This window comes from Melanostigma gelatinosum, assembly GCF_949748355.1.
Source record: "Melanostigma gelatinosum genome assembly, chromosome: 20".
In the NCBI taxonomy this organism is placed as follows: Eukaryota; Metazoa; Chordata; class Actinopteri; order Perciformes; family Zoarcidae; genus Melanostigma; species Melanostigma gelatinosum.
In genome coordinates this window covers 2,646,628-2,665,595 of record NC_136653.1, presented here as the reverse complement: position 1 = coordinate 2,665,595, position 18,968 = coordinate 2,646,628, and the positions used below count along the sequence as shown (strand labels likewise).

General features: G+C 39.5%; 1 protein-coding gene across 4 annotated transcripts in view; it reads left to right on the top strand.

The window, feature by feature from the left end:
- palmdb (palmdelphin b) overlaps positions 1-14,935 on the top strand; it is a 55,779-nt gene extending 40,844 nt beyond the window's left edge. For 2 of the 4 annotated variants that reach the window (XM_079291772.1, XM_079291773.1), the window contains 4 exons: positions 5,917-6,031; positions 9,141-9,165; positions 11,298-11,408; positions 12,561-14,935. In XM_079291772.1, coding sequence (XP_079147898.1) covers positions 5,917-6,031; positions 9,141-9,165; positions 11,298-11,408; positions 12,561-13,819 — 1,510 coding nt within the window. In that variant the 3' untranslated portion in view covers positions 13,820-14,935. The remainder of the gene's footprint in view (positions 1-5,916; positions 6,032-9,140; positions 9,166-11,297; positions 11,409-12,560) is intronic. The other 2 variants (XR_013772907.1, XM_079291774.1) reach the window with 2 other exon arrangements.
- Positions 14,936-18,968: the final 4,033 nt, after the last annotated feature.

Genomic DNA, 18,968 nt, shown 5'->3' with positions numbered 1-18,968 from the left:
TTCAGTGACCTCTGACCTCGGTAACGAACGTACCCCCCGAAATCTACATGCAAGACCGTCTCAGCCTGCTTAGGGGAGCAAAGCCAGGATAACTTAATACACTAGCCACCGTCGTATCACTTATTTCAGGCCGGATGTTAACGGATTTGTGTTTGTGTGCAGGATGGACCCACGCTAAAGGGCCACCACTGGAGGAGGAACTCTGTGTGGTTGAGAACCTCGCTTGGTTATGAAGGGCAGCTTCAGGACCCTGGGCCTAACACCCTCAAATTAGATGCCAATCTGACCCCAATTGCTTCACTAAAAAACGCAGCAGCTAATGTCAGGGGTCACCCACCTTTTTAAAACTGAGAGCTACTTCAAGGGTACCTAGTAGTACGAAGGGCTACTTGTTTGATACAAACTTCCTGAATAACAAAGTTGCACAGATCACCTTTCAATAATATGTGTGAAGACACTGTCTGATCACATGTCAATGTTAATTATTCCTCACAATAATTATTAACAATGATTTCCACAACATGATGGTAGGAAACACAGATATATTTAAATATTTATTTCTGTTATTCTGTTTCAACATTTGAAAGTCAGAGGTATCGCATCTCTGATATTTTTGTAAATATCTTTCTTGACAGTTTTGTATGAATAAGCACATTTGTAGCATTTGGTTAAAAATCACACCTGTTTTTTATGAAATCATTAACTGTCATATCTTCAAATCATGTCTCGTTTGTACGAACTACTTTTGTAACATTTTTGAACAAATCATGATCAACAAATCAACTCTGTCCCATGTTTATACAAATCATCAGTTATGAATATCCTGTGTTGTTTGGCTTTGGATAGGATGCCATTCATGATCTTCACGACAGGAGTCATCACATGATCAAAGCCGGTTACTTTTGCACATAGCACCTGCTGGTGAATGATGCAGTGGTAATGTAGAAATTTGGGAAGTCTGAGTCACCTTTACATTGCGCAATGAAGCCTGCATGCCGGCCCGTCATGGCAGGAGCCCCGTTTGTTGTCACCGACACCATTTCTAATGGTACCTTTTTCTCCACGAAGAAACTACTAAACAGTCACGTCTATAGCCGAGCGGGGGATCCAACCCTCCGAGGCGCGAGTATCTTCGGGCGCCTGCGTTCAAACCTCTTGTCTGGGCTTTTTCGGTCGGATTGCGTTGCCTCGCCTTTACCCCCGCCACCCAAGAGTTTCACAACAACGTCCATGAAATAGTATTTGTAGTCACACACGGCCTGTACATTCAAAGAATGTTTCCCCTTTCTGTTGATGTAGTCTGTCGATTTAGCACGAGGTTGTTTCACTTCAATATGTGTACAGTCAATGGCCCCCAAGCATTGTGGCATACCGTGTGTTTGGTAGAAGTTGACCACAAGATCCCTCACATCTGTACTCGGTTTTCGGATGTACTCGGGACCCAGGAAGACAGTGATGGCCTTACAGACTTGTCAGATGACAACCGAAACAACTTGTTGCGATAGTCTAAATGCATTAGCCGGGCGCCCTCATCGTTGTTGCTGCTCCCTCTACATGCGGACGTAATATTTCGCTGAGGTTGATCAATGCCGATCTGGACATTCTAAAGTTTTCTCGCCATTATTTGGGAATCATAACTTCTTTGATACAATTATTCCACCAGGCACTCTTCCTGGCCTCACCAAAAACCGGCGCTCCATGTAGGACTGATAACGCCTCTGGACACGGGAATTGTCACACAGCACTTGAATAATAGCTTTCCTCCTCCGCATGTAGGCAGTAATAGCATTATAAAATGCAGAATTTAACTGCACAACAGCTGCTAGTATAGACAACAAAGCAAGTAAGGCTTGAAATTCATTATCCATTTTGAAATGAATCACTGGTAGACTGGTGTTTTCTTCCGGAAAAGGGTCATGTGATAGGGGCGTGACAAATCAGGGAAGGACACGTCACTGCTAAGAACCAATCAAGTAGCGAACATAGGTGTCTAGGTCAATCTGTCCCCATTAGCCCACTGGAGGAAGAAACCTGACCCTTCTGGGAATGGCAATAAAATACTTCCTTTAGGCCTTAAGTAAATAAAACAGGGAAATGAATCAGAAATTAAAGCTGCAAGCAGCATTGATCTGGCCCTCGCATATTCACGCATGTCGAGGGTACTGGCAGGATGTGGCCATACAATCATGTGACCATCATGCACTGCATGCACGAGTTAAACGGCATTTCCTGTGTCGACCAATAGCATAGCCAGGCCTTGAATGTTTTGAGTGTACCTCCGAATAGAATCATAACTAAGCCTGTACAAATCGACAAAAAACTGAATGTGTGTGAATGCGCTTCAGTGTTAGTAACATAACAGACTTTGAAAGTAAATGCAGGTCTCAAAACCGACTGTTTGTTTGTGCATGTGTCGCTCACAATCACTGCTGAGTCACTCAAAGCTGGAAGATTCGAGGAGAAATAGGAGAATGTATAGTTCCATGTGGAAAGAAAAACATATTTTTGAAAAGAAATAAGTCTAAGCCAAAAGCTGAGCCAATGTAGAATAATCTATCATATAAATTAGGCTGGGTGCAGTTTGATTTTATTAAACAAACTTCACGTTTCATGAAATTACTTTACATTATGGCCTGGCTTCAAAAAAAACTAAAACAATTAAATTTACGATTAATGAAAACTCCACGTACAAGCACGATTTAGAAACCTCTTTTATCCAATTGCTGCTCTCCAAACATCTTAGTTTGCAGATATTTAGATCAGAGAAGTCTTTTTCTGGTGGTGTGCCCACGAACCCGTTTAATAAGTTCAGTGTTTGGGCCGCTGTAATTATAGAATCCTGCTTACGGCCATGGTTATCAGTAGGTGGCGCTATGACTATGAGTTAGTATTGGCATGCAGAAGTCCTAAAGTCATGACAGTCATCAAACATGTCAAGTTTGGGACAGTTTTGACAAAGTACAGTTGAGTTAAGACAGCTTGATGGATGATGGCGAACCATGTAAAATGGCTGCCACACCACATCTATGTCGTTTGATGAAACCTCAAGCGTTTATTTTATTTTATAATATATACTTTATTGATGAGAATGCACCATATGACATAAAAATCAAAGAGCAAGTATTTTCATTTTTTGTGCACGTGTTACTCAGTTTACAGTAGTAAAGGAGAAAATAAAAACATAAAACAAACAAAGCAAAAACAACCTCAAGCTTTTAGTAACTTTTAATTACTGAGGTCTTTAGATTGTTCTAACCAAATTCTAAGTTGATCTGATTAATTCCCAAGGAGGAGTTCGTTAAAGTACCTGGAAATTGGAAAAAAACACGAGAAATTCATACAAAATGTGATACATCTGCTTACTAAATTTCAACATCTAGGTGAAACGTACTGCGAGGGCTGCATCGTCGAAATTTAGTAGGGGGCGCTATCGAGCCGACTTAAAACTCTGAAGCATGGAACTCACATCAGATAACTACATTCAGGATTTTAAATGTGTGCGATATGTTTGAGCATTTTAGCCCATCAAAAACACCTTCATTTTTCATGGCAAAGAATGTGTCACCATGGCAACGGCCTTTCACGAAACAACAAACTTTGAGTAATCTTTAATCACAGAGGTCTTTAGATTGCTCTGACCAAATTCTAAGTTGATCTGATTCATTCTCTAGGAGGAGTTTGTTAAAGTACAGCACCTAAAAATTTTATACATCTAGGTGAAACGTACTGCCAGGGCTGCATCATCGAAATATTGTAGGGGGTGCTATCAAGCCGACTTGCCACTCTGAAGCATTACAATCACATTAGATAACTACATTCGGGATTTTAAATGTGTGTGACAAGTTTGGTTATGTTTTGAGCATTTTAAGCCAATTTAAAACGGTCAAGCCAAAAAGCCATATCAAATATGTGTTTCCATCACACATGTACAAAGTTCCATGGGTGTTTGAACATCCCAAGTCACTGAACAATCAGCTTCCTTTTTCATGGCGAGTGATGTGTTGCCACGGCAACAGCGTTCAACAAAAAGTCACAATATTGAGGACGATGCATCTTCAATGTCTTAAGGCTATCCTTAACAAATTTGAGTGTGATCAGGTCAATTGACTAGGAGGAATAAATAAAAGTATAAATGTGACATTTCCTTTTGCCAGTAGGTGAGGCTATGAGTTATTGAACATGTTGGCAATGATATATGCTTAGGCTTGAAGTAGCATCATGCATAAGAAAATTTGTGCAGATTGGACAATGTAATGTACCTTGGAGTTATAAGAACTTGCTTTTTCATGCCGAATGAGGCAAAATGGCTACCACGCCATGTCAAAGTTCTTCAATGAAAACTCACGAATTTGATAACTCTTCATCACAAAGGCCTGGAGACCATATTGACCAAATTAGAGGTCGATCACATTAATTCTGTAGGAGGAGTTTAGTACAAAGGCTGAAAACTGTGAAAAGTGACAAAAAAACACAACATGGTGGGTTTACTGTAGCGCCCCCTAGTGGTTGAATGGAATGAACATTTTTGGGATATGTTACAGGATGCAATCTGCACATGCTGCAAATTTGGTGATTTTATGACAAATGTTTGAGAAGTTATGTGTATTGATATATAAGCCACACCCCTAAGAAGTTTATATGTCAATATCTTGTAAATACAAAGAGATATCAAAAAGCTTTTAATACTTTTTAATGATCTAGATCCAATAATGATTCAGAGCAAATTTGGTAGCAATCGGACACAGCGTGTAGGAGGAGTTTGCAAAAAATAGTTTTTCACTAAATTGAAAATGGTGGAAAATTTTGGAAGGCAGAGTTTAGGGGTCTGATTGTCTTTTTTGTAGAGTAGACGGATTGGACATGCGTGTTGAATTTCAAGTCAATCGGAAATACTGGCCGAGGGCGTCGCCGGTCCAAATTCTAGGGGGCGCTAGAGAGCCATTTTGTCATACTTAATTATGGGACCCATAAAACATGAACATTTTTCACCAATCCTGATATGCATGCCACATTTCGTTAGTTTTGGTATATGATAAAAAAGGCAATTCATTTGGTAGAAGAATAATAATTAACATACCAGTTTCAATAGGGCCTTCGCTGGCCCGACGTCGGTTGCTCGGGCCCTAATAATACCCCTTTCGATTTCAATAGGGTTTTCGCTGGCCCGACGTTGTCGGTTGCTCGGGCCCTAATAAACATTAGAAGAACAGTAGGTCCTCCGCCCCGACTACGTCAGTGCTCGAGCCCTAATTAACATATCAGCAGAAGTCTGGAAATAAACGTTAAGACATCACAATCAAAATACTCGAGGTAATGTGTTTGGAAAGTGAGCATGAGATGCAAGTATGGGACATGTTAGCCCTGAGCAGGGACTAGTTGCTGCAGGGGGTTGTGAACAAGACGCTTACACAGTCTGTGAGAAAAACCCTGAAGTACATTTTTGACTGAAGAAAAATTAACTGCAGATCTCGAGTTTACACATTTGTAAGACGTATTATTTTCAGTGGAAGCCATTTCGTTTTTTAACAGGTTTAAGACAGAGTAAAGAAATGACGAAATACTTGAATATAAAAATGGAAAGATTTAGTTACTTGGGCCAAAACCACCAAAATATTTTTTACATTGCTAAACATTACTTAACTTAACTACTTAAATTTATATGAAACTCTTTACTTCATAGCTGAACAATAACATTCATGTACACGTACAAAGCCATGTTTTAAATTGGATAACTGGAAACTGGAAATACCTTACAAGCAAACACAGCAATACTTCCCAGAATGTCTAATGTGGCAAAAAGTGCTGAAGCAAGTGTGTTATTCTTGCTTTAATAAAAACCATTCAGATAGTAGCTGCTGCTAATTCAGATGAATGCTTGTTTCAGTCATCAACATTGTTCATATCTCTCTTTTACAGAATAGAGGAGGAAATCGAGGCCTTGGAAACACAGGAGCTCAACATCTCTGCCAATGAAGAAGTAGTTCTGAAACGTTTAAAAGAGGTGGAGAGGACGACTGAGGACATTATCAAGGTAGGCCCAAATAAACCTTGTATACTGTTTTTGCTCTACTGGCTCTTAGCCTGCTGTGTGTTGCTTACTGATTACCTCTGCTACAATATGCAACTTTTCACCTTGAGGCAATGAATCATGAGGACATCTAAAAATCCTTAAGCTGTTAACAAACAAACAATCAAACAAATTATTTGCTGGTTCCTGATGTGACAATAAAGTAAAGATCACAACATGGGTCTGTATATTTTAAATGTAGCCAGGTTTCCATCAAAATGTATCACAAATTTAAACTGGATTTTGAGAAAATCTGTAAAAGAAAATACGAATGATGCTTGTTTTCCATCCACTCCAGTTGAGCGATTATTAGGAGTTGGTTTAATGAGATAAGTGGTAGGTGGCGCCACTTCTTCAGTAAGAAAACCGCTATCGCACTGCAGAGGACGAGGGCACAACAAGATGATGTCATTAAAAGAGCTCCAATCACCAACTACGAAAAACAATGTGGAAAACTGGTTGTAAATATATTTGTGTTAGTTTAATGACTAATGTGAGGAAGATTACATCAGATGTGGAGCGATGAGCACACTGTTGTCTCTTCAGCTGAGCAGAAGCTTCAGACGTGCCCTCAAGCTCTACTCAGTAAAAATTTGTATTGGGTGAAGGTAAATTATATCATCATCATGTGTTCAAATGTAATCTTGTAAAATGTAGTTTTTGGTGAGTAACTTGAATAAATCCAGTGGTTTGAAGGAGATGTTTCCATTGCAATATAGAACCAATATTATAGAGCAGTGGTTCTCAACTGGTCTCGCTGCAGGACCCACCATCACCTTTTAATGACAGGCCGCCACCCAAATTTTCAACTTCTCAAATTTATTTAATGAAAAGATGGTGCAGTTTGAACCTGAGCTGAAAATGTCCGATGCAGTCGTAGCAGTAGGGAGCTTTCTTCTGCACATGTTTCACGTAAACGAGTAAAACTGCTTTGTTTGTTATGTCTGTAGATTTGTCCATTTGAAATGCAAAATGACCACTTGCCTAAATTCGAGCTGTGGTCTGTTGTTTGATGTCATCCGACATGTTGTCAATTCTCCTACTTATAGTGTCATTTGAAAGAGGTATAGTTTTCAGTTTATCCGCTGTGGATTGATCCAACAAATGCCGCTTCAGTTTTGACAGCTTCATGCTTTCTTGTGCCAGAACCTCACTGCACAAAACACACTGAGGTTTTTGCCCTCTTTTGTCCTTAATGTAAGAAAATCCATATCTCATGTAGTCGGTGTCGTACTTGCATTTCACCATGCTCAATTAGCATGTGAAAATAAACTTTGTGGGTGTTCTTCTATACCAGGGGTATTCAAGTACATTTCCAAAGAAAATCTCCTCGTGCAAAGGTCCGGAACATTACAATAATATCTAACTTGCACTTGCCATATATATATATATATGTATATTCAATACGTCTAGTAGTAGTAACATCTCTGTGTCGTAACTACACTACACTACTGTGTAGTAGTCTGCAAATAACCACTATAGATGACAATAACAAAATAAAATAATTAGTCTGGAGTAGTCTGTAGCCTTCCTGTCAATTATAGTTTTTTAAATGAAAATCTGAATCTGCTGGTCAAACTTTAAAAAAATCGGCCAAGAAAGTTGCAATCAGTGCATCTTCACAAAGTGTTTTTGTTTAAATTCACAACTTAAACCACATGTTTACTGCAACCATGCTCTGGGCTGCGTCAGTATGTGATGAGTTGGGATGAGAATGTGTTGGGACAGATACATTGAGTTGCACTTAAAGGCTGTTTCATTGGTGTTCTGTTGATGAATACATTCCCTCTTGCTGATAAAAGTTCCATCACTGCCTTCAGTGTGACATTTGTTATTTTGTCACAATGAATAAAAAGCTCATAGTTAACACGTTTTTGAAATTGGTGCTTCACTGGTGAAAAATAATGATTTTGTCAGTAGAGCGCATTTCTCAGTAAAAGTTGAAGAATCAGGTCGAAGCAACTCTTTAATCATCTATAGTGCAGGCTTTCCAACTCTAAATGGTACGTAGCTATGCATGTGAGTGTGTTATTGGGTGTTCAGACTGAAAACAGCACTGCAACTAAACAGTGCAGGTGGCCGTGTTGGTGAACACAATGTGACTTCAGCTACAGAGACAATGAGATGCAATGCATGATTGTCAGTTTGAAGATTTAAAACTGCACAGTGGTTGATGTACCTTGAGAGAGTTCAATCATTTCATCTTCCATCACGATTACGACACTATTATTTGTACATCACAAAGTCTTTTGGAATATAAATTTCTGCATATTTGATTTGTCAATGCAGTTTCATGTTGTATCATTATCCCACCCACTTAAGTTTAGAAAATGTTATGCTACATCTGCCAGTAGTTGCTGTGTGTGTGTATTTATGGAAATGGGAACAGCAACAGTTATAGCAAACATAGTCAAGTCTTCAGTTAATTCACCTCGTTACCAAATGTGCTTTTGTTCTTTGAAACAATCATCTTTAAATCATACATTGAAAAAATAAATTAAACTCTGGAAATGATGGATATTAGTCGTTTGCTGCAACTCAAGAGTTTGAGAGCCCAGTATGATATCACTTCAGCTACATGTGAAAAGCCTCTCGGCCATAACCAATGTCCCGTATAGCCACAAGTCAGCTCACTGCACATTGGTGCTTCAATTTCACAATGCTCTTGGACGTTATACAAGTTGTGACTGTCAAACGTGTGGGTTAGAGGAGGCGGAATTTCTTTCTATGAATATACAATATATATCATCTTTCTACTCACCCCACGCTGGCTGTGGCTCTTCCTCTAATCTGTGCTTGTTTCTAACAAGATGCACTGTCTGAGGCCTGTGTGGGTGTGCTTTCGGTGAGTAAGGTGGCAGCTAAATGGATTGCTCACATGGTGGGTGTGCAGCGCACAAGGACTAATGTGCATCATGTTCTTTCTGGTTGCTGTCTGTAACTGAAAGACAGTGAAATAGCTGTGACTTTGGCATGAACTTCTGATGCAGCATTAATCTGTAACACTGCTGTGATGTTGACCTACTGCTTCTCTGACCACTTTGACCCTCAACTACTCTGTCTTCACATGTAGGAGCTTAACGCAGACTTCCAGGCAGGTAAACACTTTTGTAGCTTTTTGGTGTGTGTGATTCATTTCAGTTTTCCTTTTCACTCGTAACAAAATATGTGACTAGGCTTTATTACCATGCATTATTCATAGATCTGATATTATTTGACATGTGTTATTAATTAACAATAATGAATGTTCGTGATACACTCATACATTTATATACAAACCTTTTTACCATTTAACCTTTATTGTTTATCATTCAGACAAACAGCTAATGGCTAGTTGCTTATTTTTTAAGGTCATATTATGAGATCATGATTTTATGTATATTAATCATATACGTATATTCTGCCAGTCAGCTGAAATCAAGGGTTTTACTTTCTTGAAATAACAAATGATGATTTTTACCCATTTCAAATCTTGTTTTTTCAGACCATTAAACCAAGATAATGTTTGGAATATCTAGTTATCTTAAAACAACTCAGAACCAATATATAAGCTTAGCATAAAGACTGGAAGCACGGGGAAAGAGCTAACCTGGACCCACCAACACCTAATGCTCACTAATGAACACATTATATCAGAGGGATTCAATTGAAGTTCAGCGAGGTCCATTTAGAGAGAATTTCCTCATGTAAAGGTCTGGAACTATACAATATTGTCTAACTTGTGCTATGAATTAGTCCCATATAAATTGAATTAGCCAACAGTTGTATTAACGTCTGTATGTAGACAACAACTGACTGTCAAATCAAATGAAGAAAGTTCAATTGAATAATATCTCAACAATATGTATTGTCAGTTTTCAAATTGAACTGGATGAATTATAAATAATACATACTCTAATAATAAATAAATGTTCTGCTCTTATTTTAAGTAAAATAAGGGCTGCATTAACTAATAAATGATATAACAGAAATATTTTGAAAAATGTGCATCTTAAATTAAAAAGTACTTAACTTTCTTCTAATAAGAGAAAGTGTTGTGTTCAGGGACTTTATCTGTGGTTATTAAACCACTTGTTTCAGCTCTATTCCTCTCTGTTAACATCATTGTTGGACAGTGAATTAATGTGTTAGGATTCTGATCATATTGGGCTCTTAGATCGTTTGTTTTCTATGACTTCATTTCAGATGTCAGTGGGTACGTTTGCTAAAAAGAGTTGTGCTTTGTCTGTAGCGGCGCTTCACATTACCGCTTTTAATTATCGTCACAGTCTCAAAACACATGAGACACACTGGTTTTAAACTGCCTGTGTGAAGAATTAACATATAAGAGTATCTATTCTTGGTGAAAGACTGGTCTCTCTGACCACATTTCTCTTTTTGGAGAACGTCATGTGAAATAACTTCTCTGACTCTCATAATTCTCCTACTCTTCATTCTCTTTCCTCGTCTCTCTCCTGTGTGAAAATCTCACTCGAGTCAGGAAACTTGTCAGAATACACATATTTCATCACGTGATGTGATTTACAAAGCATGTAATTGGTCGGTGTGTTTCCTGCACCGCTGAACGAGTGTCGTAAAGACTAGAAAAGCTGCTCCGGTTAAAATAGAAGCGCTCTGTCAAAATCGGTTTTAGGTCCAGAGTCCGGATACAATGGCGTCTGGGTCCGGATCTGGCCCGCGGTCCACCTATTAGTGACCCTTGCATTATATCATATTTCATTTTATATTCATATAAGAACCAACATTTAAAAACATCAATTTGTGTTTTTAGGGGGAGGGGGGGTTACACGTTGAAGCTATTTCTTGATGGATAAAACCATACATAGTTTATCTGTCTACTCAGCACAAATTTTCATTTTTACATTCCTGTCCATGTACAACTAGATACAATGTGTAACTCAGAGAGCTGAATGAAGGTAGGTGCATCTTTGAACTTGAACGGAGTCAAGCGAGCTCCTTCCAGTAGTGCTGCGAAGCTAGCCTGACTCCAGCCCTGTACTTTACATACAGACATGAGATGATATCCATCGGAAATTCAGCAAATTTCAATTTTACTCAGAAATCTCTTAAAAAACTCGAAACAACTTCATCTTTTCTATATTTATATAACTAGGACATAATCCATACCATAATAATGGTTTAACACCTCGCTATAACAAAATCCTTAAATGATGATCTGATGACTCTCTCTCTCTCTCTTGGCATTTCAAGTGTTTCTTTTTCTCCTCAGATGAGATACATCATGCCCCCCCACCACTCCCAGATATCCCATCATTCATCCCACTGACACCAACAAAAAACGCTCCTCTGCATGAGCCTATTAGTGAAGAACCAAAGAAAGGTACATACATCATCTAATCACTGCTTATGCTGAAAATCTGTTTCTGATCTAACTGTCGTAAGTGTTTAAAATATGATAAGAGACAAGTGGTACACAATGGAGTAGAAAATAAATTAAAACATTGTTTTTGAGGGAAAATGATTTGCATCCATGTTTAATAGGGTTTTTGAAGAGACCTCTGCCCATAGTGAACAACATAAAATCATCCTCGCCCTATTTTCAGTGGGCAAGCAACAAAATTGCATCACAACCAACATGTGGTAAGGAGTAAAACAGACAGCCCAGCTAAGCATATCATTATTATAGTTGCAACGTCTGGAAACGTATTGCATGCAATAGTACACCCCTCCTTCTCTCTCAAACACACGGGCACACACAGCGAGAATCGCAGTATTCAATTCAAGTCAACTTTTATTGAAAATGATCGATGTTGTCATTTCTAAAATTCACAAAATATTTTTATCAAACTAAATATTTAGCTTCAATTCATATTTTTTGGTGTATTAAAAACATTTTCAATGGGATCCAAAATTGTTCTACAGCTTGCCACAGGGCGTCAAAGCCTGTATTTCCAAGGTGGTTTAGCAGCAATCTAACAGCACCATAAATTATATTAATATTCCCACAATAATAAATTATTTTCCCCAACTTTAGTTTCCTAAAATTTGATGACAAATTTGAATATGGTACTTCATTTGAAAATACTTAATTAAAAAAAATAGTAGAAGCCTTACATGATTAAAGAAGACATTTGTTACGGTTCTAGTTTTAACTGATTTCATCATCACACTGCATTTCTGAAAAGTACACAATTTTACTGACGGTAAATATATCAAAATGAACAAATAATAGGCCTATGGTAAACAGCAACCACAATTTGATCCTTTGTCGCACAGGGAGGAAATCGCCAGACTCCTTTTTTTCCTCATTTTTTTCATGATTAAACAATGGCAGGATGTCAGTGATGACAGGAGGACCATCTCAACGCTGATAAGCTTTCGCGACACAGCGTCTCCCAATTTTTTGCCCTAGTTGAAAAATTACAACTCGCACGCATGAGGCAAATTTTGCGTATTATGCGTTATTCGCGATGGCATGGCATTGAACTTTATTTATTTTCTAAGCTTCATCTAAGTCTTTTCTCCATTCCAGCTACGTTTGTGATGGAGATCAGTGTGGAGCATGATAAGAGAACAGGCAAAAGTCAGGTGGTCTCTACAGCAACCATCACCCCGGAAACCATACAAGAGAGGGGGTTAAAGGTGTATGATGATGGACGTAAGTCCGTATATGCTCTGCACCAAGACAGAGGCAAAATGCACAATGGAGCAGTTGGAATGATGACGCCCACAGAGGTGGCAGAGCTGCTGCATCAGGCCACAGAGAAGAATGTGCCCACTGAGGTGCAGTACCATCAGCCTGTCTACTCTCTATCCTACACAGGTAGCAGCAGGCCTTCAACACCCAGGACACCAAGACAAACCCCAACACCCAGCCCCTTTCAGAGCTCAGTCTCATCCAGAAATGGAGCTCAAATCCTCAGAGAGGAAAGCCAAGGCAGCCAAGACCTGGAAACATGGAAAACCACAAGCAAATCACTCAGCCCTAGCCTCATCCAACAGGACTCTATGTCAAGAATCCAAAGACGAAGAGAAGAAACCGAGTGGCCCTACCCCCATATTCCAGGACAATCCAAGAGTGACAGCCATGGAATTTCACAGCCTCACTTTGGTGCTAAAACTCTACGAGGACTCACCAACAGAATGGATTCAGGCAGTCCAAACCCAGCAGCTCTTGTCTCAGTCAAAGCCAGGTCTGAAGGAATACCAGCACCCAAACAGCCATTCCACACGGGTATCGATGGCTGCAGTCCTTCACTAGCCAGCCATGAGCCTGGGGTTGATCCTGATGTTTTGACAAAGAGCTCAGGTGATGTCAACAGAGATTCAGCCTTCTGTACAGAAAGTATTGCCTCTCTGAATCTCATCAACACCCTGCCAGAGGAGCTAGAATCAGAACCCGTCACCATGATCTTCATGGGCTATGAAAATGCTGAGGACGAGGATGAAGATGACATCCAGGCTGAGCTGGTTATCATCAGCGGTGATGACGATGACGAGGCCCATTATGGTCATAATAAAAGTGGCAGGGAAGCGTGTCTCTCATACCACCCAGAGGGATACAAGAGTAAAGTCTTCCAACCCAAAGTATCTATAGCCAAGGTTGAAGGCTGCAGAGACGTTATTGAAGATACCAACACAAACCGGGATGATTTCGTGCTCCACAAGCCAACATTCAACCATAATCCTGAGAGACCCAGTCCCTACCTGCAGGGACAGAGGGTGGATGAGTCTGCAAACACAGGCAGCATAAATATGGAGGAGATGAAGCTCTGTTCAACAGGAAGATAAGATGTAACTTGACCATTTCTTGAGAAACTGGGTCGTTGGAGAGGAAATGTAGCAACAGAATTTAGGTGATTTTAAATCTTTCTTTTCTTGTCCTTTACCATGTTCATGGGTCTTTATAGGTTTGAGGAATCGAGGAAACCAACTGACAGTCCTGACCTGTCTGTCTGATTGAGAAAGCTTTATTGCCCCCTCCCAGCAAATTAGTTTCATATTCAGCCAGTGACATTAACATGGGCACAATGTCAAAGCCTGACCACTTTTGGTTCCACTGTTTAAAATAATATACTTTATAAATGATTCATAAGTTGTTTAAAATATATTTAGTAATGGTAAACAAAGCTTTATAGACTAGCATCAAGCCATTTAAACATTTTAGGTTGCCTGACACAGACTCCCTTTTTAAAGGCCATATAAGTATAAGTACTCCTCCAGTATAAATTGCTTTGTTACTTTAATTCATTAGGAAGACTCCTTTAAAGGACAGGTATATCTTACGAACATACATATTTATTATTGCCTTGTTACTGAGCTATACAATATGGCCACATGTATGTGGACATTCATTTTGGCCTGGGCCTATTTCTCCTTGTTTGTTCTCAGGCCCTTCGCAGGCCCTTCGCCCTTGAGAAACTGGGTCGTTGGATAAGGGAAATCTTAGCACGATAGCATACTGTGATTTTTAAGTGTTCTTCCAACTTTGTGCCAACAGTTTGTGTGTATTCCTATGTTGTGTCAACATGACTAATGCCCCATGCTCAAAGCCGCTCCACAAAGAAATGTTTGGTGAGGAAGAACTTGACTGTCCTGCACAGAGCTCTGACCTCAACCCAATCCAACACCTTTGGATGAACTGGAACAGTGACTGTGAGCCAGACCTTATCACCAACATCGGTGTTGGACCTCAATAATACTCTTGTTTCTGAATGGGGGCAAATTTCTGCAGCCAGAAACACATGTTTAACTATCGCACATGAGAGGGATGTTCAGGTGCCCTCATACGTTAATAAAGCCATTTGTTTCAACCTGGAAACATCTGGCTTTTTTATGAAGGTGTTAATCATGCCTGTGTAAACTAACTGTTCTGTGTGCTGTTACTTCCTCTGTGATTAAAAATATTTATTCATCAACAATGGTGACAGTGTTGTTTTTGGCAGTGGTCCGGAAAGTGAGGTCTACTTGACTGTATTCACCACCAAAGCCAGTTAAATTACATGGGGAAATGCCACCTATGTCTGAGAATAATTTGAAATATTTTAAATTAAATAAATAAATTTGTGATATGTGTTGGTCTCGACAACCTAATGCCGGGACCAAAAGAAGTACACAACTTTTTATCACAATGGAAAAACATGAATATGCTTATGAAGAGGTGTGCGTGTCTGCGCTCTTCTGTATGCAGCTATGACAGCAGGTCTGCTCTGAATTCTGTCTTAGACAAGGACTGACAGCTGAGTGAAGTCACTGCTCTGCTCTTTATGTAAAACATTCAACCAATGGTTGCTTTCTCTTTCTCTCCGTGTCTCTCCGTGAAAAACATGGAGGGTGGGAAAAAATATGGTGGCATCTTAGACATCAGGCTGAGAGAACACAGTTATATAACAGCATTTTGTATGCAACACAAAAACATGAAAAGTGAGAAACCTAGGGCGATCCATTGTTATCTCTGTTCAATATTCACGCTGTATCTGTCTTTCCATTAGCTGGAAGAGTAATAAACCACTTTTGTCCTCCAATAGGAATGCATGTGCCTTGTAAACAGAGAAATTGTATATCTGGGTTGATAGACTATTTCACATGTGTAAATATAAACATTACAAATTTGAGCCAGTTTATCTCCTGTTGCAGTGTATGCAAATGACATAAGCTGACAGGAAGTAAACATGGACCCAAGCTGTTGCCTAGCAATGGAGTTTTGTTGATATGGTCAATACATGACTCCTATTCCGCTCATCATGGACTGATCAGAATCAGTAACATATTGTGGATGAAGCACTTCGCTCCTGAAGAACTTTAAAAGGAGAAAGCAGTGTTACTTCACCTTCCAAAGTAGTTTCAAGTCAGCTGTTCACAGTGAGACAATGTCATTTTTAAATGTGATTTTCCAACACTCACTGGGCTAGAGGCCCAGTTGACATCAACGGAATAGTTGGTTATTTTGGGAATGTGTCCGTAAATTTTGTCCTGCCAACAAGAAATCTAAATCATTTATTTAAATCAGGGGTTCTTAACCTTTTTGACCTCGGGGCCCAACTTTTCAAGTACAAAGTGTCCCGGGGCCCACTCTGACTATATGCATCAAAAGTGTCAGACAACCTGTAGGTCATACAGAAACAGAGCAGTGGGCCTTTGGAGTCAGTAAAAATTTAAGATTTTTGTCCGCATAAAATAAAAAAGTATCTTTCAGTATAAATAACTGCCAGTGGCTGTATCTGTACAGGTAAAGGACAGTATAGGGCTGTAATTACACTATCAGTGAACAACTGCCTCACATGTGAAGAAGATTGGACAAAGTATGACCATTCTACAGTGTTTCTTCCATGAAGAGATCCAGGCGGAGCTCTAAAAGGACATTTGGAGACCCAAATGGACACATGGTAACCACATGATATTCTGACACACTAAAGGTGTTTCTCCCTTTATATTTTGATATTATATTATTTTCCTTTTATTATTAGCCTTTGCAAATTGCAAAAACTATGTATATATGGCCGAAGACATGGTGTGTGAGTAGCGGACTTGCTGTGCTTAATGGCTGCGACCGAGCGCACGAACGAGAATGAGAATAGCTCAGTTACGCAAACGTTGGTTGACGGCTTATGGAAGAGGAGGATAAGGTTTGTACTATAAGTACTAGCGTTTTCTGAAGCCAGTAGCTCCATGGTAACATCCACTCGCACGTTGTCGGGTCTGTAATGTGTCTTTTTCCGTCGAAATGCTGCAAGATACGACTTGCAGCGATTATGGCGACTTTGGACAGTGTGTGTGTGGGCTCCTTTTGTGGAGAAACCATAAGAAATTTGCAAAGATGAGGATTTTGGGCATGCTGGGATACCAAACACGGACATGTTTTGTGACGTATTTGCGCAAACAAGCCGTAGGAACGGAAGGGGAGGGGATCGAGGATGCCGGTGTTGAACAGGCAAAACCCTTGTTAAATAAATGAGATGATAGAATGTGATGATCACAAAGACATTTATTATCATGTGTATGTAAACCTGCATACACAACAAGAAGCCCAACAGACTTTCCCACGAGCGTTGGATGTTTCGTCGCTTGGTGTCGCTTTATTTTTGAAGGCTTCAGTGCTTCGTTTGATAGCATTAGCTCACATTCCACACACTGAGCCCTCGGCTCTGCCTCGTTGCCTCCGTTCACAAAGCCGTACTTAAGAAAGTCAGGGTTGTACTTGCGCACACATTTAGACTTTTGGGGGGTATGGCACCACTGTCATATTCATTTTTTCTTTTTAATAACTTATCCATAACTTTCGCTACAGGCTAGCGGCTAGTTGAGTGTCTTCTTCTGCTTATTGCAGCTTGTTAAACAACTGACTAATGCATTACCACCACCAGGTGGTGGGAAGCTATATTGTAACTGAGCGTCTCATGGATAACAGTGATATCTCTGGTGTCTTCAATTGATACCCTATGCGGTCCCGCGGCCCTCGCGGCCCACAGGTGCAAAACTGAAAGTTTTTCGCGGCCCTCTAGGTGGCGCTCGCGGCCCAATCATGGGCCGCGGCCCTATGGTTAAGAATCACTGATTTAAATCATACCACCTTCTTTATTTCATCTTTGCAACATTTGGGATTTGGGTTAGAGAAAGGTCTCACAAACAGCACGTGAACATCAGCAAACATTGAGTGTTTATATGTTGATACAATAACAATATATTATGACACTATAATTATTCTCTGTGTTAATGTTGTTAAATTGAGCCTATAGGTTCCACTGGTTACAAGATTATTTTATTGTTATTGCACAACAGGCTGTCACAACAAAATGCAGATTGCAGTCCCATTTTGCAACACAACAAAACACACGAAAAAAATCACTGTCAATATCCGCGAGCACAAATGAGATCCGTGCTCGTGTGTATGTAGAGGTCTAGCCCATTCAACTCAAACAGCCTTGAACGCAAATTACTTCTGCGAGCGCTTCAACATAACTCCGTGCAAATTATCTCTGCTCGAGTGAGCACGATTGATGCCCGCGAGGATGAAGCCATGCTTTGAGGGCGAGGAGCATCGTCTAGCGCAGGACTTCTATCACTGCTCTTCTGCTCGCAAAGCTTTCACCTGCTCGCTGTTTGTTCTTTTGGACACTAAGTGGGCGGACCTAGTCACCATTGTATCACTAAATTTAATTGGATACAAACCTCGTCACTCTGACGCAGACGCCAAGTTGCGGTATAGAGGTGTTTTCAATCCGTCAATAAACACTACTCCACTACATCTCATAGGTAAATATTGTATATTTTACCCACTATATCTCAGAAGTAAATATTGTACTTTTTACACCACTACATCTCATAGGTAAAAAAAAACATTTTTTACTGTACTACTTATCAAAGGTAAATATTGTATTTTTTACACCACTACATCTCAGAGGCAAATATTGTACTTAGTACACGACTACATCTTAGAGGTAAATATTATATGTTTTACTCCACTACATCTCAGAGGTAAATTTTGCATTTTTACACCACTACATGTCAGATCTGAAATATTGTTCTTTTCACTCCTACATCTTAGAGGTAAATATTGTATTTTTTACTCCACTGTATCTCAGAGGTAAATATTGTACTTTTTACTCCACTACATCTCAGAGTTAAATATTATGCTTTGTTCTCCACTACATCTCAGAGGTAAATATTATGCTTTGTTCTCCACTACATCTCAGAGGTAAATATTATGCTTTGTTCTCCACTACATCTCAGAGGTAAATATTGTACTTTGTACTCCACTATATCTTAGAGGTAAATATTGTATTTTTGAAACCACTACATCTCAAAGGTATATATTGTATTTTTTACTCCACTACATCCCAGAGATAAATATTGTACTTTTTACACCAATACTTCTTAGAGGTAAATATTGCATTTTTACACCACAACTTACCAGATGTAAATATTGTATTTTTTACGGTAA